Source organism: Mesoplodon bidens (assembly GCF_964165515.1).
Source record: "Mesoplodon bidens genome assembly, chromosome: 11".
NCBI classification, from domain to species: Eukaryota; Metazoa; Chordata; class Mammalia; order Artiodactyla; family Ziphiidae; genus Mesoplodon; species Mesoplodon bidens.
The window spans coordinates 53,592,355-53,615,710 of NC_138167.1; the positions used below are offsets into that span (position 1 = coordinate 53,592,355).

The following is a 23,356-nucleotide window of genomic DNA, read 5'->3' on the forward strand; positions in this document are numbered from 1 at the left end:
TATAGCCTCAATATAATCACTACCATCAAAGGTTAAAATGGAGATGACAATATAGCATCATATTATCACCATCCTACATGTTTCAGTTATTCAATATCTACTTTGCCTTTTACCTTTCACTCCTAGTAAGAGGGATTCACTCGATGAAAGTGAGAGGAGTTGTCATTTTTGTCCTCCTTTGTTTCAATGACATTAATTATAATTTCAACCCATTCACAAAGATTATAATTTAAAATACAGGACTACCAAAGGAACAGATTATTTTTCAGTGTGACTTACAAGTTACTTGGTCAGTTTAAGCCTGATTTTTTCTAAGTTGGGATTCCATGAGAATCCACAAAAATCTTGTAAGCACACAAGACTTAATACTTTTCATCTACCATGAAAAATAGTACAAAACAATAATAGCAGCCATGTTGATACTGACAATATACTAGGCAACTTAAATATGCATTCCCACTTAATTCTACCTTTACTCTGAAGTGGGTAATATCACCATTCCCATTAGAGTAGTGAGGAAAAATCAAGGCTCAGAAAAGTTAAGTGACTTTCCCAAAGAAGCACAGCAAGCGGCTGAACTGGGATTCAAGCCAAATCCCCTAACTCCACAGTTCCTACACTACTTATTCTAACTTCTAAAATACTGCAGCAGCACTGTGGTAATTCTCCATAAATCCTTCTACTGAGTATACAGAATTCCATAGTGTGGGTGTGCTAGAATCTATTGAGTCATTGTTCTTCAGGTAGAAGAAAATGATCCTCGATGGAAGTTAGAGATGTAAGAAGCAATAAAAATAACAAAAAGGGTAAATATCTAAATAAACCAAATGAACATTACCTGCATAAAATACTATTAAGTATCTTGTGGGGTTTAAAATACACATGGGAGTAAAATACAAACTAAATCAAATCAATCAAGAGGAAGTTCAATGGATTTCAAACGATCTAAGGTGCCTGCATTGATCATCAAGGAGTGAAAAGTATTAGTATATGTTAGACTTCAATATGTCAAGGATGCATGGTGTAAAGAATGTATAACTACAAAGAAAATGTGGGTGTATGGGAGATGAACAATAAATTTAAAAATACCAAAGAAAGAGAAAAGGACTACAGACAGGAAGAACAACTAAACATAAATATAACAGTAACTACAGTAAATGGAAATCATTCAAAGAAAAGACATTTTATTCAAGATGGATTTTTTAAAAACTCAACTATATGGCTGCTTACAAGAGAAATAACTTAAATACAAGAATGAAAGTAAGGTAACAAAAGCAGATATCATGCCCAAACTAACTTAGATAAATATGAGATATTAGAGATTAAGGGGACTATTTCATAAAGACATAAAATAATTCTAAACTCATATGCACTTTACATCATAGCCTCAATATATAAAAGGAATAGAAACACTTAAAAGAGATATGCAAATCCACAAACATATCTGAAGGTTTTGACACAACTCTCAGAAACTGTTAAGACAAGCAAAATCAATACGGATATGAAAGAGTTGACACAATAATAAACTTTACCTTATTGACATACTAATAGAACAATGCACTCAACAAATAAAAAGTACACCTTCTTTTCAAGTATATAGAACACTTAGAAAAATTGACTGCACTTCCCTGGTGGCGCAGTGGTTAAGAATCCACCTGGCAATGCAGGGGACACAGGTTCAATCCCTCGTCCGGGAAGATCCCACATGCTGAGGAGCAACTAAGCCCGTGCACCACAACTACTGAGCCCGCGTGCTGCAACTGCTCAAGCCCACACGCCTAGAGCCCGTGCTCCACAACAAGAGAAGCCACTGCAATGAGAAGCCCACACACTGCAACAAAGAGTGAGCCCCTGCTCACTGCAACTAGAGAAAGCCCATGTGCAGCAATGAAGACGCAGTGCAGCCAAAAAAAGAAAATAAAAAAGAAAAACTGATGATATGTTGGGCCGCAATGTAAGTTACAACAAATTTCATAGGACTAAAATCCTAAAGAATATGTTTTCTGACTACAGTGGATTAGAAATAGAAATTTATTTTTTTTAAATCTACAAAATCCCCATATGTTTGGAAATTAAGAAATATTCTAAATAACTCTAAATAAGAAATCCAAGGAATATTAGGAAAATATTCTAAACTGAATGACAATAAAAATAACATCAACATTTGGAAAATGAGCTAATGCCATGTTGAGAGGGAATTTATAGGTTAAAAGAAAAACTACAAATCAGTAAGTATCTATCTCAAAAATTTTTTCAATAACAGCAATTAAACCAAAAAATGAAGAAGGAAAGAAAATAAAGGCAGAATTTAATGAAATATAAAGTCAAAACAAGAAAAAAAAAAGAACAAAACCAAAAGTTGGTTCTTTGAAAAAGACTAATAAAGCTGGTAAATTCAGGTTACAATGATCATGGAAGATGTGGCAGCCAACCCCCAGATAGCCCCCAGTGATCCCCACCCTCCTGGTATTTTCATCCTTGTGTAATCCCTTCCTGTTGAGTGTTGGCTGGGCTTAGTGACTCACTTGTAATTAACAGAACAAGGTAGAAGTGACAGACAGTATGTGACTCGGAGAACAGACCAAAAAAGGCAGCAAAGCATTGCTCTTTTTGCTTACTCTTGGGGGAGGCAATGATTACATGCAAGGAACTGAAACCCATGCCAATAGCTACACGAGTGAGCTTGGAAGTGGATCTTCCAACTCCAGTCACATCTTGAGAAACTATAGCCCTCGTTATCAGCTTGACTGCAGCCTCGTGAGAGATCCTGAGCCTAGATCCCAACAGGCTTTGTTTGTTATACTGAGAACATGAGAAACCAATTCTAAAGTTTCTACAGAAATTCACAGTTCCAAGTACAGGTACCCTTGAAAAAAAAACAACAGGGAGGAGGATTTGCTCTACTGGATATCAAGACTTAATTGTAAAGTTACAGTAATGAGGACAGTGCAGTACTTTTACACGAATCAAAAGACCAATAGACTATAGAACAGAGTCCAGAAACAGATTCACACATATATGGACACCTGACTTATTACACAGGTGTCAGTGCAGAACAGTGAGGAACACGTGGTCTTTCCAAAAGATGGTTCAGTGTCAAATGGATATCCACATGGAAAAAAGTGAAACTCGATCTCAGCTACATTTAATATACATTATACATAAAATCATTTTCAGATGGATTGTAACTCAATGTAAAAGACAAAACAGAAAAGCTTCTAGAAGATAATAAAAGAGAAAGATATCTTAAATAGGAGACAAATAAAAGCAATATAGGAAAAGACTCAAAAGTCTGGGCTACACTAAAAGTAAGAATTTTTATTCCTCCATAGATATCAAAAGAATGAAAAAGCAAGACACAAAATGGGAAAAGATATCTGCAACACACGTAACTAACAAAGGGCTTGTATTCAGAATATATAAAGAACTTCTACACATCATTTAAAAAAAAAAAAAAGAACTCAACAGGAAAACAAGCAAGAATCTCAACAAGTACTTCACAAAAGAGTACTTGTACTATGTGCGAATAACCATATGAAAAAATCCGCAGCATCATCTGTAATCGGGGAAATGTAAATTAAAACCAAAAGGAGCTATATTACATGTAACAATATCAATGAATCTCATAAACACAATGGTGAACAAAAAAAAGCTAGGCACAAAATAATATATACTGTATGATTCCACTTGTGTAAAGCTCAAAAACTATACTACAATGTTAGGAACCAATTTAGTGGTTACCTTTGGGAAAGGAGGGGCAGTGATTAGGGAGGGGGTATGATGGGACTCCTGGGGTGCTGGTAATCTCTATTTCTTGCCCTGAATAGTAGCTTTCACTAGTGCTTGCTTTGTGAGAAATCATTCAGGTTAACAACGTCTCTGTTTTGAACACTTCTCTCTGTACATGTGTCATACATCGTTAAGGTGACTTTCTTAAAGTAGAGCATATTAGCAATCACAGCAGAGTTTAGTATAATTGAACATCAGCTAACCAGACAACTAAACAATGCTGAACTGCTCATTTCCCCTCAAGTCCAGATAACTGAAGGATTAGAAATCTTAAGATTCAGTTCAGAGGCAGACAAAAAAATCTCCAAATAATCTCCTGGCTAATTCAAGTAAACAAGTATTCTAAACAGAAATGATATATACTGCATTGTCCAATTTCCTGTACTACTTTTTTTAAAAACAAAATTTTAAAAAGAGAAAGAATAAGGGAAAAGCACACAAAATAGATAATTATATAAGTGACTCCCAACATCAACTCACTTCTAGTGTTTAATTTCAAGTTACCTTTAAGTAGAAACATAAGATTATCTAAGTGTAACTTTTAAAACACCGTCTATAAATGAATTGAGAATATCAATTAACTCACACTGTAGTCAGCAAATGAGTGTATATAACAGGCAAGCTTGTTATCTCCTTGCACAATACTTGAATTAAACAACAGTTAAGAGAAGACAGCAGATGTTATAGGAGGGATCACATCTTAAAAATAAGGGATGACAAGTGAAGGGGGATATATGGGAACAATTTATGTTTTAGGAATGGGGAGGGAAAGCAGGGAATTCTAAGAAGGAGAAGGAAACATTAATCTTTTATGGTACTTCTTATGTCTAGAAAAATAGATAAGGACCAGTGAGATAAAAAAGCAAGCCAAATGGAAAATGTGAAAGGAAAATTCCAAAGCCCCCCAAAATAAATAAAATATTTCATAGTAAAATTATTTTCACATTTCATTTGAACAAATAAAGGGGAAATCCCCCAAAATAAAAACAGAAGTAAAATGACAAGAGGTAAACAGCCCAAATCTTCACACTGATGAGAAAATGGGCTCTCAAAGTTAAACTTATACAGGAAACTTGCTATAAGATATTCCTAAGAGGTAATCTGAAAGTAGTCAATATTCCAAGGTTGCAAAGAAACAGGCAAAGTAATACTCAACACAACCATAACCACTTGTATAGTGATTTTCAATATATAAAGGGCTTTCACATACAAGAGTTTGTTAATTCTGCAGGGAAACATGCAACTAATCCCATTTAACAAATGAGGAAAAGGCTCTGAGAAGTTAAAGCACTAAATGGAAGCATCCAGCAATTTCTATGCCATACTACTTAGAAATGTTCCCAATGTGAAGTACTCAGAGACTAAATAAAATTGTTAACTTACAAAAGGGGAACTGAATAGCAAGTGACAGTAATTTGGAACCACTAGAGAAAATCCTTACCTAACACTGGTTGACAGGAAACAAAGAAGGGAGGTGAGAGAAGGAAGCTCATGCATGGGCTTACGCCATGGGGAATACCTGTATTGGGTACTTTTGTTTAAATGATGACATTCCCAGGGATAATGTCCAGGATGGCCTCATCTCTTCTGGTACTTGCAACATTTTAAGTATGGTTTTTATAAGGCTTGGTATCTGTATTGTCCAAATTTTACATTTTATGTAAAAATAGTATCTTAACAGAGTCATCAATCTCCGTATTTATGGATTTATATCAGGTATAAATAACTTACTTTTAATTAAACGTAAAAGCTGAGACACTTGGTTTTGACATTTCAAATATGATACAAATTACCTTCTGAGACAGCTTCCAGATGAAACTCCCATAAAGTGAAAACTTTACACTTATGTTTCAGCAACAAGGGTCTATAGTAACAGCATGAACAGAATCTGACTGATAAATTGTAACTTTCAAAAACTCTGAAATTTAGCCAAAATAAATGATTTATTTTCAATGTGTTTTGGGAATAAGAGATTTTTCAGAGGTAAATCTTACGTGAGTATATTTTACTAAATCTATATATGTAAGGTCCGAATAAGTGGTTGGTAATAATGGACTGTTAAATACAGTAGGGTAGACTTGATGTCTAGACAAGATAGTGGTAAGAGCTGCACTTTTAAAAAGTTCGTTACTTGCTCTGATAAAAAGAAAAAACAAAGAATGTTTCTATCATGTAGGACTAGTATAAAATGCTTAGATCATGCATATACAATGATAAAGTTGCCACTACTTTGGAAACAATTTCATTTTAACCCATCATGTGTGACTCTTCTCCATGTCCGCAACTCCAGTTAACATTTCAGGAAGATGGTTCATTTGATTAATTTTCAAGCCTTTTCTCTGTAAAAGTAAAACAAAAATATCCTATTTTATATTGAGGGATAAAGAGCAAGACCCAGTGGGGTCTTGGGAAGAATCAGCTATATAGTTAGACGGTGACTGAAACTAGACACTCGAAGAAAAGAGGGCCACAGGCAGAATGGTGACTAAACAGAACATCTTGTCTACTGAAGAAAACACTTTCTGCACAATTCATTAGCTCAACAAGCACTAATTAATTACCGACTGATGCATAGCAATGATAAATATTTGAGTTTTTAAGAAGCATTTTATTTATTTTTATTTTTTTATTTTTATTTGTTTTTGCGGTACGCGGGCCTCTCACTGTTGTGGCCTCTCCCGTTGCAGAGCACAGGCTCCGGACGCGCAGGCTCAGCAGCCATGACTCACGGGCCTAGCCGCTCCGCGGCATGTGGGATCTTCCCAGACCGGGGCACGAACCCGTGTCCCCTGCATCGGCAGGCGGACTCTCAACCACTGCGCCACCAGGGAAGCCCTTAAGAAGCATTTTAATGTAAGTATACTGTGTCCTCATTAAGAGGTTTAAAAAAGAATCAACACTTAAATATTCTATAGTTAAATCTAAAATTAGCTTCTTTATGTACACATATAATAGTGTGTACAGAAGAAGCAATATTTAGCTTTTAATTTTTAACATGATTTAGATTAGGAAGAGACCTAAGATTATTCAGCCTAACTTTTTTATTTTAAGGAAGAAAACGAAGAAAAGCCAGTGAGCAGCCCATACGGTCACAAAATGGTTAACATGTAGAATTCAAATTAAAATAAAACTCACATATTAAGTAGATTGATCTAGACTTACAGCAAAACTGTATTAACCTATAAGACTGATGACCTAGACAGGCAACAAAATGATTTCTGAAATAACTTGATTTTTATTAACTAGATTAAGGAAAGTGGCCCCAACATGGCTAAGAAATAAAATTTCCTCAATATAACAAGGCTGACATAGCTATGATTGACTATAAAAAATAATGTCTTTACCAAAACAAATGTATATTCAGTTTAAGTCTTTGGAAGTTAAAAGAAGGAAAGAAGAAAAATACACAATTCCCCCTATCAAGAGTCTCTGAGTAGTCTCTCTGTTTTAGAACATTAGATTGGCACCCTCCCTGGATCTAAAATGATTCCTGTCTATATTTTAATTATAAATTATCAGATAAATATAGGAATCAACCATTCTGTTAATAGAAAGACTTAACTTGCAGGTAGAAATATCAGCTTTTTCATAAAACAGCTTTATGTTATTAGGATAGTGTCCTAAAATAGCCAAGGAGGTCTTAAAAATGAATTTGCCTTCGTGGTACTTGTTCTTTTTTGAATTACTCACCAAATAAGAAGAAAGAAGAGATGGACGTTCCCCCTTACAAATGATGACTTTCTGCGATTTGAGGAGCATCATGAGTAATGCATTTAAAGAATATTATCAGGTACATCCCCGCAATTAGAGTGGCTTAGATTTTATTAATTGCATCTACTAACATAATTTTTAAGAAAGGCTGATAAAGATTGGTACAAGCAAGAAATTCAGATTCTCTACAAACTCACATATTACAGTTATGCTCAAACTTGGCATGCCATTAGAACCATGAGAGGTAAACAGGCACTCTGGTGATCTCCTATGCAGTTATTAAAACCTGAACAGCACTTCACAAAACATAAACACAGGCATTTGACACCCACAGTATTAAAGCAACTCCACAGCCCCAAACTGTGTATTTTAAATGTAATGTTTTGTTTATTTTAACAATACATATATATACATTTTTTTAATGTGGAGAAATCAAAGGACCTATATTTTGAAACACGGTTCCCAAGGGATTATAAATGTCTATTAATAGGGGACTAGTTATATATACTGATATAGAATGGTCACTAAGACATTGAACAGCGTACAGGGTATGGTACTGTACTTAAAGAAAAAGCATGGAGACACACACATCAACTTTTATCTCCACTCATCTGAATCAAACATGCTCCAGATGTGTGTGTGTGTATATGTATGTAGGTATGTATACACACATACATAAATACTGTATATAAACTCTGTGTATACACACATATATGTATATATACACATATATACACATACACCATATATACAGTATATCTACACGCTGGGGAAAGAAACTGGGCAGCTAAGAATTATAGGTGAGAACGAAACTTGTTTTCTCTGCATAATCTCTTGTGCCTTTTGAATTTTATCCTTGTGTATTTTATCACTTAAAATACAGCTTTCAATGGATGGGCTGGAGGGTATTTTAACATAATAGAAAAGACTTTCATAAATATTTGTTTTGGGTGATATTTACAAAGTGCTACAACTGTTACAACTTATCCAACTGAATATTTAAGATCTATGCATTTTATTGCATGTTAATTATACTACAACTAAAAAACAGTACAAAAGTCTCTTAATTTACATAAAAGGTGGTCATAGTTTTCAACCTTTCAGCACATTAGAAAGTATAGAAGAACCTAAGAAAAAACAGTCACCTCCTTCCAACTCCTTGTTACTCCAAATATGGTACATAGACTAGTAAAATCAGCGTCACCTGGGAGAATGTCAGACATTCCAATCTCAAGCCCTATCCCATATCTACTGAATCAAAATCTGTATTTTAACAAGATACCCCAGTGATTTACACCCACATTAAAGTTTGAGAAGCTCTGATAACTAACTTACCGGAATATTTGTGGCAGATATCCAACAAGCTCTACTTTTTAAAAGCCCCACAGATGTACAACAAAAGCAGAGAATTACAATATAAGCACGGTGCCTTGAGAGTGAAGAGATGAAAGGTTCTTTTTTTTAAGACTAGTTGGCAGAGCAAAAGATCCTAATAAACTTCAGTTACACACCAACTATCCTCACAGTTGCTTCACTAGGCACCTGCTTCTCTACAACTTCTTGTGTCTTTAGAAGGATTTTAGCCACCCTGACACTCTTAGTCATATGATCTGCTAGGCCAACCATGCATATGCATATTTTTTGTCTGTGTATGTATACATATACATATGTGTGTGTGTGTGTGTGTGTGTGTACCCCAGATCTACTCATATTACCTGATTCCATCTGAAGAAAGAGGAAGATAGAACAATCAAAGCCAGATCTTGCCAGTGGGGAAATTACAAGAAGACTTAAATATCATTAGATGCCAGGACCCTAAGAAAACAGAGGATCTCGCTGACAGGCTATGTTTAAGCACAATTTTATCAAAGTATGAGGGATTTTGCAAATCTTAAATAAGAGAATTCCAAAGAGTTAAAGTAAATATTGCTTTATCCCTCAAGGTACAATAGAGGGAAGAAGGGTATGTAATAATGGAGGATTTCAATTTGCGTCGTTCATTCAAAGTAACAATTTGTTAAAAGCCAAGATTCCTCACTGGTAAAATATCAAGGAGTACGATGCACTTTCAAATCAAATAGTTCAGTAGTAGTAGGTATGTGAGGACTTGAGGGATATATATCACGATCAAGGGGTTAATGCCAAATACCTGAACCAGAATATGAATCACCTATATATATTTTTTTGAATTTTAGAATTTTATTTACTTTTTATACAGTAGGTTCTTATTAGTTATCCATTTTATACATATTAGTGTATATATGTCAATCCCAATCTCCCAATTCATCACCTATATTTTTGTGGATTAAGTCTCTCTAGGAATTACCATAATGACAGAAGAAATTCTGAAGTTTGCCTCTCTAAGCTCAGAAGCCAGAAAGCCTAGGAATATATTCCAGTATTTGAATGTAAAAGGTGGCCCACATTGGGTAAGAGGGGATAATCTGGGGAAATAGGGGGAAAAGATACACCACAGGATCCAAAGCATAAGGAGGATAAATGTGCCATAGCAAGAGAATGAATCGTATCCACTAAAAGATATTTACATAAAAGTGAGATGATTCAAATGATCTCTAACAACATAATATTCAGAGATGCAATCTGATGTGTTCTGGCTCAAGGATTTTAGACCAGTGGTTCTCCACCATATACGACTATAAGCTGGCAGCTTTTTCAAAAGGCACATGTATCTCTACCCTATGGAATTCTTATATGCCCAGGAATGAGAAGGCAATAATATGGCAAAGAACATGATTCTGCTCTTATTGCAGTGATTCTGATACAACCTATATCCATATGTGTGCCCTTAAACATCGAATAAGTCACATTTGTAGGCCCTCTGAATTAAATCAAATTTTGGCCTGAAGATTTAGTTTATGACATATTGTAATACTGCCTCAAGTTAATGACTTTCTTTGGATTCAAGGGTTGAAGGACCTAATTTATATAAACCCTCAAAAAATTACATGTGGAAATTTATAAGATATCTGAACATATTGCACTTGACATAGCAGGGAGAAAAAGCAACTTGGCTATAACACCAATATTTACATTCCTACATTATTCTAAGTTTGATTTGTTGGCCTCATCTATGCAGGCCCTTTTTGGGGGGGCTACTGTTCATTTTTTAAATCATGCAATATTTCAAGCATATGGAAAAATATAAATTACTAGACAGCTGTATAATAACTACCATCTAGCTTTCTCAAACCTTTATAATATTCCTATCCATCTGGTATTTAATCTCTAAAAATAAAATGTGCAAATGTTGGAGAGAAATCCCCTTAAACCTAATTTTTTCATTTTCAAAAATCACTGTAACATTAAGACATGATTTATAAAATAATTGTATGTCATTATTTACTAGCTTTGTGACATTTTGAGGAATTTTGGTTTGATTTTCTTGTCAATATATGAAAACCAAAGTACCCTAGCAAGAGCACAGTAGTTACATTCCAATATTTAACATCATTAAGTTCTCTATTTTATAATGGTTTTACTTCTCTAGTACATCAGAATACAGTAATGACCTTTTAGAGTTATTTTTCTTTCTTTAGTTCATCTGTCCTTGTTCAGTATACTTTAGTGTCAGATTTTTCATGTGTTTGAACAATGGGCAGATGAAAACAGAGATACAGTCATACTTACAGGTCAAACATATATGGGTGTCTGTAAAGTATACAAACACTGGTTTCATACTAAATAATTTTATGTGTGTGCTAAGCTAGGCTCTACCTCTGACTGGTAACCCACCTTTTTAAGATCAAATAGATCAACTATGACTAATAACAAGAGGAGACAGTACAAATATTAATAAATAACAACCCAAAACCCTCCCTCCCAATAGGGGAGTCAGTCAAGTTTTTCTACCAGTTATATTCTTAAGAAAACCTCTCCTTTAAAGAGCTGCAATTTAGGTGAAAAAGAAAAATAACATTAAATAATTCATTCACTTAACAATCACTTGTCAAGCACTTTACTAAGTGCTGGGCCTAGGCACTCTGTTAAGTGGTCAGGTTAAGACACACTCTGATTTCAAGTGACTCAGTGACTATCCACACAACACATATTTCTTGTGAGCCCACTACATGTCAATCACTATTCTGGGTAACGAAGATAAAGCAGTAAACAAAACAAAGTCCTTGCTCTCATGAAGCTTCCATATGGGAGACAAGCAAACATATGTCAAATGGTAGGGGAAAAAAAAAAGCTACAAAGAAAAATAAGTCAGAGTAAAAAGACAGTAATTTTATATAGGGCAATGATATTCATATTCGTACTGGAAGACACACCTAGTGAGCAAACCATTTATTTATTCCCATTTAATTGATATCTTGAAAGGCACCAATCTGCCTTTCACATCACCAAATTAAACCGGATTTCCTCAGTCACCGTTTTCCTATATAAGCTGCACAATCATATCTAGGATTTAAATAAGATCTTCTACTTAACCAAGAGAAATAGATTTTAATTGATGTGGAAATGGACAGCACCTTGAGAAAAGGTTTAATTTTGTTCTTAATTTCCAATAGTTTTTAGAAGATTATATAACAATATAATGACATTTACTCAAGGCACTAGAGAGTAACAACATCAAAAACAAACAGTTGTACAACATGTCACATTTTATAAAGCCCTTTCACATTTCATTTACTTCATTTAGTTCTCACTTATAAAGCAGGTAATATTTCCATATTGAAACACTTTCAACTTTTCTATGCATAATGAGCATATGCGAGGAGGATTAAAGAGGAAATTATGGTTACTTTCTAAATCTTAGGTAAGACAAAGCCTCTAGGCTTATTCTATTCCAACATTACATTTCACACTGTATTAAGATACAGATAGAAGGTTTTGTCCCATAACTATTCCTTAAGCAATCTATTCAATCTATTAAAAACAAGATCCTGACTTTTCAAAATGACATCATTAAAATTAGATTTAAATACCTATCCTTTATCTTTTCTTTAATATTTGAAAAATACTTAAAAGTGTAATGAAAACCATCAAGAACCATCTGTAATCCCAGTATTCAAAACTAACATTTGCTATCATATTGGTATATTTAATATTTTTCAACCCATCTCTAAGTTTAATAGTTCTTTAATTACTCCACACTAACTAGAATATTAATAGTCTCTAAAATAGAAGCTTGCTTTTTATTAAAAAAAAAAAGAAAAAAAGTGAGCAGGGGTGGAGGACCAAACTGATCAAAAGTACTGTGAAATCAAATCAAACACTTTTTAGAATTTTTTACATTGTAATTTCAGGGTCACAAATGGAAAAAGACAAAATGAAATATATTTATTCAATAAATATTTACTGTAACTACTGTGTACAAAATGACAGGAACAAAAGATTTTGTACTTTAAGCAGACTGGATTCTTACCTGTTCAATCTCTTTGGTTTTTGAGGCTATTGCTTTAGAGCGACTGGTTAGCTGACTGTCTTCGAATAATTCTATGCCATCTGTTGCATTTTTCTCAGGTTCTTCTGGCTGGTCAATGAACAATGGTGCTGTGGATCCCGCCTTTAAAAAGAATTAGAAATCTTTTATTACTTTCTTAAAGGACATATAGCATTTTAGATGACTGAATATAAGCACCAATTGGCAGATTATCTCAAGAGAAAGCGCTTAATTTAACCTGTCTTAAGAAAAGAAACACTTTCAATCTTGCTATGCATAATGAACATATGTGAGGAGGATTAAAGAGGAAATGATGGCTACTTTTTAAATCTTAGGTAAGACAAAGCCTCTAGGTTTATTCCATTCCAAAATTATATTTCATACTATATTAAGACAGAGCTAGAAGGTTTTGTGTAACTATTTTCTGTAACTATTCCTTAAGCAATCTATTTAAGAAACACAGAAGAAAAAAGTCCAACTGGAAGTGAGAAGTGTGAACACACATAAGCAAATATATTACACAGGAACACAGAAAAGGACTCTACTTTCAGAAGTTAAAAATACCCTGCCTCCTGTAACCTAAGAATTTACTGAAATAACTGAAAAGAAAACAACTCCAAACAGCAATAATTATTACTTCAACAATACTGCAATAGTTCATTAATGAGTAAATGATCCCATAAAAAGCCCAAGGCCGATTATTTTACTTTCTAAAAATACTTTTGATGAAAAAAGGAAAACTAAATAAATGAGGGAAAGCTATTATTTAACTACAATGCATTAGTTTACTCAAAAATTTATTCTATGATAAATGCCAAGCACTGCTCAAGTGACACTAGATATATCAATGAACAGAACAGACAGAAGTTCTTGCCTTCATGGAGCCAGCAGTAAGCAGTAACTTGGGAAGAGTAAAGTTTGAGCTAATATATTTTACTGCTGTATATTTTAGTTGGGTGGGAGGTGAAGGAGGAAATAAGAAAACTGTACTTATCACAAGTTTATCAAAAAACTTATGGTTTTTGTGATTGAAGTAGCAGCAAACAGCAGTAGGTTTACAGAAGTCACAAGATATATATTAATTAGTGGTATTTTTCACCAGTAAGAGCAGTGGCATTTCAACATCTAATGTGTTGTACACTGCCATGACTTCTTTGGAGAGTAATTTGGCAATATTTATCAAAATGTACCACATATCCCTTTCACCAAGCACCTTCACCTGTAGGAACTTAATCTACAGATACACACATGAGCAACAAATACTAAGATATGGCTGCCATTAATGGCAAATGATTGAAAACAACCTAAATGTCCATCAAATAAATTATGCACTATCTAGAACCATGGAATACTAAGAAATCATTTAAAAGAATAAGAACAGTCTAAATATATTGCATAATGTATCCTAATTTTTCTCCTGGCAAGTCCTGAAGGTCATTCCCCATAAATATACTGCCAGTTGTATCAAAAACAAAAGGGAAGAGGGAAGCATGGGTGTATATATCTTTATGCATATATATGAACACACTATCTCTGGAAGGATATTACCTATGGGGGAAAAAATGATAAAAGAGGCTGTCTCAATACGGATAACTTAGAAGACACTGTACCTATTCCAATGCCTTTTGAATTTCTGACATGTGCATGCAAAATCTACTCTTTTAAAAAACCTGGTTTTTACAAGTCTGAGTTATATACCTTAAGGGATTTAAATTCAAAGTATATGAATCATTTAAGGGGAGAGGATTCTGGGAAGACAGCAGAGTAGGAAGCACTAGCAATCTGTCTCCCAACCTACCCAAAAAATTACACTGGCATAATGTCTGATTTAACTATTTTGGAACTCTGGATCTGTTGAAGTCTTACCCCTTCAGAGGAAGACATGGGTGGTAAAACTGAGGTTAAATTCAGCTCTTAGCACAGTAGCAGCTGCCCATCTCCCACCCATACCCACTTGGCAGGAAGCTGTGTACATGTTCCTAGAGCAGCTTACACATTGCTCATGGGAGTCAGACTGGGGAAAAAAGTACCCTACCCTTCAAATACCAGGGAACTGTGCTCCGATCACTGATTGCTTTTTCTGATCAGAGGGGCAGACAAACAGGCGAACAGCCATTATTATTATTATACCTTCCCCAATTATTGCAAGCCCCTCTTATTCTGACTGAAGTGACTTCCAGGGGATATAAAGGACCAGAGCCCTCCCCCCTTCATTTTTCACATCTTCCTCTTTTGGGAGCCAGACATTAAAGATAAGAATGTTAAAAAAAAAAAAAAACTGTATACATGGGGGAAGTTAGAAAGTAAATGGGCGCAACAAGGGAAAGGCTCAGAAAGAACACAGAAGACTTTGTTTACACCTCAGACTGATCCTCAGTACAGAAACAGCCAACAATAAAAAACAATAACAATAACAACAACAACAACAAACCCAACAAGCCCAGGGGAACAGGGGGAATCTGACTTACAGAGTTACCACATTATTAGATTCAAATGCCCAGTGTTCAACAAAAAAATCACAAATCATACAAAGAAACGGCAAAGTATTGCTCATTCAAAGAAAAAAAATGAATCAACAGAAACTGCTCCTGAAAAAGACCTAATGGCAGATCTACTGGATGAAAAAACTTTAAAATAATCGTCTCTAAGATGCACAAAGAACTAAAGAAAGATGTGGGGAAAGCCAAGAAAGCAATGTGTGAACAAAATGGAAATATCAATAAAGAAATAAAAAACCTAAAAGGAAACCAAAAAGAAATTTCATAGCTAATAAGACCAATAATTACAATAAAAAGTTCACTAGAGGGATTCAAAGGCAGAAGAAAGCATCAGTGAACTTGAAAAATAGGACAAGGAAATAGGAAATTATTATCTGAAGGACAGAAAGAAAAAAGATTGAACAAAAGTGAACAGAACCTAAGGGATCTGTGGAGCACCATTAAGTGGACCAATATACACTTAATATATACCTCCTTCTGGGAATCTCAGAAGGAGGAGAGAGAGAAAGGGGCAGAGAAGATACTTGAATGAATAATGGCTGAAAACTCCCAAATCTGATGAAAGACATGAATATAAACATCCAAGAAGTTCAAAAAAACCCCAGATGAACTCAAAGAAGCTCAAAAGACACATTATAATCAAACTTTAAAGATAAAGACAAAGGGAGAATCTTGAAAGCAGCGAGAAATCATCATCATCAATACAAGGGGTCTTCAACTAAGATTAAGCAGATTTCTCATCAGAAACTTTGGAGGCCAGAAGACAGTGGACGATATGTTCAAACTGTTAAAAGAAAAAACTGCCAACAAAGACTGCTATATCCACCAAAACTGTCCTTCATAAGTGAGGGAGAAATTAAGACATTCCCAGTTAAACAAAAGCTGAGGAAGTTCATGATACTAGATCTGTCATGTAAGAAATGCTTAAGGGAGCCCTGCAAGGTGAAATGAAAGGACACTAGATGGTAACTTGAAGCTGTATGGAGGAATAAAGAGCTCAATAAAGTTAAATGCATAGCTAAAACAGCTAGTATTACTGTAAATAGGTGGAAACTACACTTTTTATTTGCAACATGATTTAGGAGACTATGACATTTAAAGAAAAAAATTATTAGTGTAAAAACTAGTATCACTGCAATGTTGGTTTATAACTCCAAGTCTTATTTTCTAGATAATTTAATATGCTAATGCATTTAAAATAATTATTAGTTTATGGTTTGGGGCGGCACACAATGTATAATGATGTAATTGGGGAATATCAACAAATGAGGAGGTAGAGACAGAGCTGTAAAGGTGTACAGGCTTTGTATGTTATTGCAGGTAAGCTGGTATAAATTTAAATTAGTGTTACAATTTTAGGATGTTAAATGTCATCTCCATTGTACCCACAAAGAAAACAGCTATAAAATATACACAAAAGGAAACAAGATAGAAATTTAAACATTTCACTACAAAAAATCAACTAAAAACAAAAGAAGACCTGAATGCAGGAAATGAGGAACAAAAAAGCTACAGGGCATATAGAAAATAAATAGCACAATGACAGGAGTAAGTCCCTCCTCAGTAATTACTTTCAAGTGTAAATGGTTTAAATTCTCCAGTCCAAAGACAGAAACTGGCAGAATGAATAAAAACATATGATCCAACAATATGTTATCTACAAGAGATGCACTTGAGACCCAAAGACACAAACAGGTGGAAAGAAAAAGGATGGAAAAAAGATATTCCATGCACATAGTAAACAAAAGAGAGCAAGAGTGGCTATAATAATATCAGACAGATAAACTTTAAATAAAAAAAGGTTACAAGAGACAAGGACATTATGTATTAATAAAAGTTTCAATAAAGCAAGAAGATATAACAATTACAAACATTTACACACCTAATGACAAACTATAAAAATATATGAAACAAAAACTGACAAAATTGAAGAGAGAAATAAACAGTTTCACAATAATAAGTAAGGAAATAAGTAAGATAAGTAAGGGAATAGTGGGCTTAAGCAACACAGTACACTAACTAGATCTAACAGACATATACAGAACAATCCACCAAACTTCAACAGAGTACACATTCTTCTCAAGTGTACATAGAACATTTCCCTGTATTGGGGCACATATTAAGTCTCAATAGATTTAAAAAGAAAAATCTGGAAAATTCACAAAATTCTGGAAATTAATGCACTTTTAAATAAACAAAGAAGAAATCACAAGAGAAAGTAAGAAATACTTAGAGATGAATGAAAATGAAAACACAACATACCAATGAACAAAAAACAAAATGCAGTACACACACACACTGCTATACTTAAAATAGATAACAAACAAGGACTTACGGTAAAAAATTTTTTAAAAAAACAATGTACTCCTAGCCCATCCGAAAACCCCAATCAATTTCTCAAAATATCACTAAAGTATCTTTTAAACCTATTTAAAAATCCACTCAGGAATTCTAAATAATATAAAGCATTTAAAACACACACACACACACAAACACACACAAAATATAGTACACACATGGGCCTCCCTGGTGGCGCAGTGGTTGAGAGTCCGCCTGCCGATGCAGGGGATACGGGTTCGTGCCCCGGTCTGGGAGGATCCCATATGCCGCGGAGCGGCTGGGCCCGTGAGCCATGGCCGCTGGGCCTGCGCATCCGGAGCCTGTGCTCCGCAACGGGAGAGGCCACAACAGTGAGAGGCCCGCATACCGCAAAAAGAAAAAAAAAAAAAAAAATATATATATATATATAGTACACACATACACAATGGAATATTACTCAGCCTTTCAAAAGAAAAAGGAAATTCTATAATATGCTACTACATGGATGAACCTAGAAGACATTATGCATAATGAAATAAGCCAGTCACACACAAAAATACTATATGATTCCACTTAAGTACTTAAAGTAGTCAAAATCATAATGACAGAAAGCATAATAGTGGTTGCCAGGGACTGAGGGAGGGGGAGAATAAACTGATAGTGATAAACTGATAAACAACAAAATTGCTTTGGAGAGTTGTTTAATTGGTATAGAGTTTCAGTTTTACAGGTGAAAAGAGTTAAGGGGATGGAGGGTGGTGATGTGCATAATAATGTGAATGTATTTAATACCACTGAACTATACACTTAAAATGGTTAAGATGAGCCTTAAATGACACAATAGACTAGATAGATTTAATTGATATTTATAGGACATTCCATCCAAAAACAGCAGATTACACTTTCTTCTCAGGTGCGCATAGAACATTCTCCATGATAGATCACATCTTGGGTCACAAATCAAGCCTCAGTAAATTTAAGAAAACTGAAATCATATCAAGCATCTTTTCTGACCACAACGCTATGAGGTTAGAATTACAGGGAAAAAAACGTAAAAAATACAAACACAAGGAGGCTAAACAATACGTCACTAAATAACCAAGAGATCACTGAAGAAATCAAAGAGGAAATCAAAAATACCTAGAGACAAATGACAATGAAAACATGACAATCCAAAACCTACAGGATGCAGCAAAAGCTGTTCTAAGAAGGAAGTTTATAGCAATACAAGCCTACCTCAAGAAACAAGAAATCTCAAATAAACAATCTAAACTTACACCTAAAGGAACTAGAGAAAGAAGAACAAACAAAACCCAGAAGGAAAGAAATCATAAAGATCAGAGCAGAAATAAATGAAATAGAAACCAAGAAAACAATAGCAAAGATCAATAAAACTAAAAGCTGGTTCTTTGAGAAGATAAACAAAAGTGATAAACCATTAGCCAGACTCATCAAGAAGAAGAGGGAGAGGACTCAAATCAATAAAATTAGAAATGAAAAAGGAGAAGTTACAACAGACACCGCAGAAATACAAAGCATCATAAGAGACTACTACAAGCAACCCTATGCCAATAAAATGGATAACCTGGAAGAAATGGACCAACTTTTAGAAAGGTATAACCTTCCAAGACTGAACCAGGAAGAAATAGAAAATGTGAACAGACCAATCACAAGTAATGAAATTGAAACTGCGATTAAAAATCTTCCAACAAACGAAAGTCCAGGACCAGATGGCTTCACAGGCGAATTCCATCAAACGTTTAGAGAAGAGCTAACACCCATCCTTCTCAAACTCTTCCAAAAACTTGCAGAGGAAGGAACACTCCCAAACTCATTCTATGAGGCCACAATCACCCTGATGCCAAAACCAGACAAAGATACCACAAAAAAAGAAAATTACAGACCAATATCACTGATGAATATAGATGCAAAAATCCTCAACGAAATACTAGCAAACAGAATCCAACAACACATTAAAAGGATCACACACCATGATCAAGTGGGATTTATCCCAGGGATGCAAGGATTCTTCAATATAGGCAAAGCAATCAATGTGATACACCATATTAACAAACTGAAGGAGAAAAACCATATGATCATCTCAATAGATACAGAAAAAGCTTTTGACAAAATTCAACACCCATTTATGATAAAAACTCTCCAGAAAATGGGCACAAAGGGAACCTACCTCAACATAGTAAAGGCCACATATGACAAATCCACAGCAAACATCATTCTCAATGGTGAAAAACTGAAAGCATTTCCTCTAAGATCAGGAACAAGACAAGGATGTCCGCTCTCACCACTATTATTCACATAGTTTTGGAAGTCCTAGCCACAGCAATCAGAGAAGAAAAAGAAACAAAATTGGAAAAGAAGAAGTGAAACTGTCACTGTTTGCAGATGACATGATACTATACATAGAGAATCCTAAAGATGCCACCAGAAAACTACTAGAGCTAATCAATGAATTTGGTAAAGTTGCAGGATACAAAATTATTGCAGAGAAATCTCTTGCATTCCTATACACTAATGATGAAAAATCTGAAAGAGAAATTAAGGAAACACTCCCATTTACCATTGCAACAAAAAGATTAAAATACCTAGGAATAAACCTACCTAGGGAGACAAAAGACCTGTATGCAGAAAACTATAAGACACTGATGAAGGAACTTAAAGATGATACCAACAGATGGAGAGATATACCATGTTCTTGGATTGGAAGAATCAATATTGTGAAAATGACTATACTACCCAATCTACAGATTCAATGCAATCCCTATCAAATTACCAATGGCATATTTTACAGAATTAGAACAAAAAAATCTTAAAATTTGTATGACTTCAGACTATACTACAAAGCTACAGTAATCAAGACAGTATGGTACTGGCACAAAAACAGAAATATAGATCAATGGAACAGGATAGAAAGCGCAGAGATAAACCCACGCACCTATGGTCAACTCATCTATGACAAAGGAGGCAAGGATATACAATGGAGAAAAGACAGTCTCTTCAGTAAGTGGTGCTGGGAAAGCTGGACAGCTACATGTAAAAGAATGAAATTAGAACACTCCCTAGCACCATACACAAAAATAAACTCAAAATGGATTAGAGACCTAAATGTAAGACTGGACACTATAAAACTCTTAGAGGAAAACACAGGAATAACACTGTTTGACATAAATCAGAGCAAGATCTTTTTTGATCCACCTCCTAGAGTAATGGAAATAAAAACAAAAATAAACAAATGGGACCTAATGAAACTTCAAAGCTTTTGCACAGCAAAGGAAACCATAAACAAGATGAGAAGACAACCCTCAGAATGGGAGAAAGTATTTGCAAACGAATCAACGGACATAGGATTAATCTCCAAAATATATAAACAGCTCATGCAGCTCAATATTAAAAAAACAAACAAGCCAATCCAATAATGGGCAGAAGGCCTAAATAGACATTTCTCCAAAGAAGACATACAGATGGCCAAGAAGTACATGAAAAGCTGCTCAACATCACTAATTATTAGAGAAAGGCAAATCAAAACTACAATGAGGTATCACCTCACACCAGTTAGAATGGGCATCATCAGAAAATCTACAAACAACAAATGCTGGAGACCGTGTGGAGAAAAGGGAACCCTCTTGCACTGTTGGTGGGAATGTAAATTGATACAGCTACTATGGAGAACAGTATGGCGGTTCCTTAAAAAACTAAAAATAGAATTACCATATGACCCAGCAATCCCACTACTGGGCATATACCCAGAAAAAAACATAATTCAAAAAGACACATGTACCCCCAGTGTTCATTGCAGCACTATTTACAATAGCCAGGTCATGGAAGCAACCTAAATGCCCATCGACAGATGAATGGATAAAGAAGATGTGGTACATATATGAAATGGAATATTACTCAGCCATAGAAAGGAACGAAATTGGGTCATTTGTAGAGACGTGGATGAAGTAAGTCAGAAAGAGAAAAACAAATATTGTATATTAATGCGTATATGGAACCTCGAAAAATGGTACAGATGAACTGGTTTGCAGGGCAGAAATTGAGACACAGATGTAGAAAACAAACGTATGGACATCAAGGGGGAAAGCGGCGGGGGTGGGGGTTGTGATGGTGGGATGAATTGGGAGATTGGGATTGACATGTAGACACCAATATGTATAAAATGGATAACTAATAAGAACCTGCTGTTTAAAAAAAAAAAAAAAATGCCTGTGTCCCTACTGCCATCTAATGGTTCTTTGAGCATTAAGGTCTCTATTGCATAGTTCTTTTTTTCCCAACTGCTGACACTATACCAATAAACTGGCTAAATGTGACCATATCAAACTATGTACCACTAGTCTTACTGTGGCAAAACTCTGGGGCTCATTCTGGCCTCTGGAAAGTCATGTTAACTGTCTCCTTTTTCCTCTTTACATTTGGGAATGTATGTCCCCCTAATCCCCATGGTTGTTTGGTATAAGTATCCTTTTAAAAAATGATTGTTTTATTATCTATCCACTGTGCAATAAAAGTGATGTCAAATGTAAAAAAAAAAAAAAGTTAAGATGGAAGTTTTATGTTATATGTATTATACTACAATAAAAAATAATTTAAGAAATAAATCACAATATCAGTATAAGGTTTCCAACACTAGATAGACAAGAGTTAGTTTCAGATGATGTCAAGAAAGATCATTTATACTGTGTTCTGACTACCCCACGGTCAAAATAATTCTGCCACTAGATTCCATTTTAGTTAGGTCAATGCAAAACAAACAAAACAAAAAGTTATTAAAGTTTTAAAACACACTCAAAATAGGAACTTCAAGCTTCATCATAATTCTAGACCTACATACAAAAATATAAATTGATGAGCATAATAAACACATCAGAGTAGATAAGTTTTGGGAAAATAAAAGGCAAGTAACGAAGAGAAAAATAACTTGAATTGACAATAAAAGAGCTCATTAGCTATAGTAATCAAAACAGTATGATACCAGCATAAAAAGAGACACATAGGCCAAATGGAACAGAACTGAAAGCCCTGAAATAAACCCATGCATATATAGCCAACTAATATTTCACAGAGGAGGCCAGAATACTCAATGGAGAAAAGAAAGTTTCTTCAATAAGTGGTGCTGAAGAAATCAGGTTATTCACATGTCAAAGAAGGAAACTAGAGCTCTATCATACACTATTCACAAAAATTAACTCAAAATGCACTAAAGACTTAAACGTAAGACTGGAAACCATAAAACTCCAACAAGAAAACAGGAAAGAGAGTTCCTTGATATGGGTCTAGGCAATGATTTTTTAGATATGACATCTAAAACACAAGCAACAAAATAAAAAATAAACAAGTGATACTATATCAAACTATGAACCTTCTACACAGCAAAAGAAATGATTAACAAAATGAAAGACAAACTACAGAATGGGAAAAAAATATTTGCAAATCATATATGTGGATAAAGAGTTAATATCCAAAATAAAGAACTCATACAACTCAATAGCAAAAAACAAAACAAAAAAACCCCACACAGGACTTCCCTGGTGGCGCAGTGATTGAGAGTCCGCCTGCCGATGCAGGGGACACGGGTTCGTGCCCCGGTCCGGGAAGATCCCACATGCCGCAG

General features: G+C 34.7%; 1 protein-coding gene across 7 annotated transcripts in view; it reads right to left on the reverse strand.

Annotated features, from left to right (window-relative positions):
• Nucleotides 1-23,356, reverse strand: part of PPHLN1 (periphilin 1) — a 141,920-nt gene that overhangs the window by 34,522 nt on the left and 84,042 nt on the right. For all 7 annotated transcript variants that reach the window (XM_081248640.1, XM_081248636.1, XM_081248637.1 and 4 more), the window contains one exon: nucleotides 12,890-13,030. In XM_081248640.1, coding sequence (XP_081104766.1) covers nucleotides 12,890-13,030 — 141 coding nt within the window. The remainder of the gene's footprint in view (nucleotides 1-12,889; nucleotides 13,031-23,356) is intronic.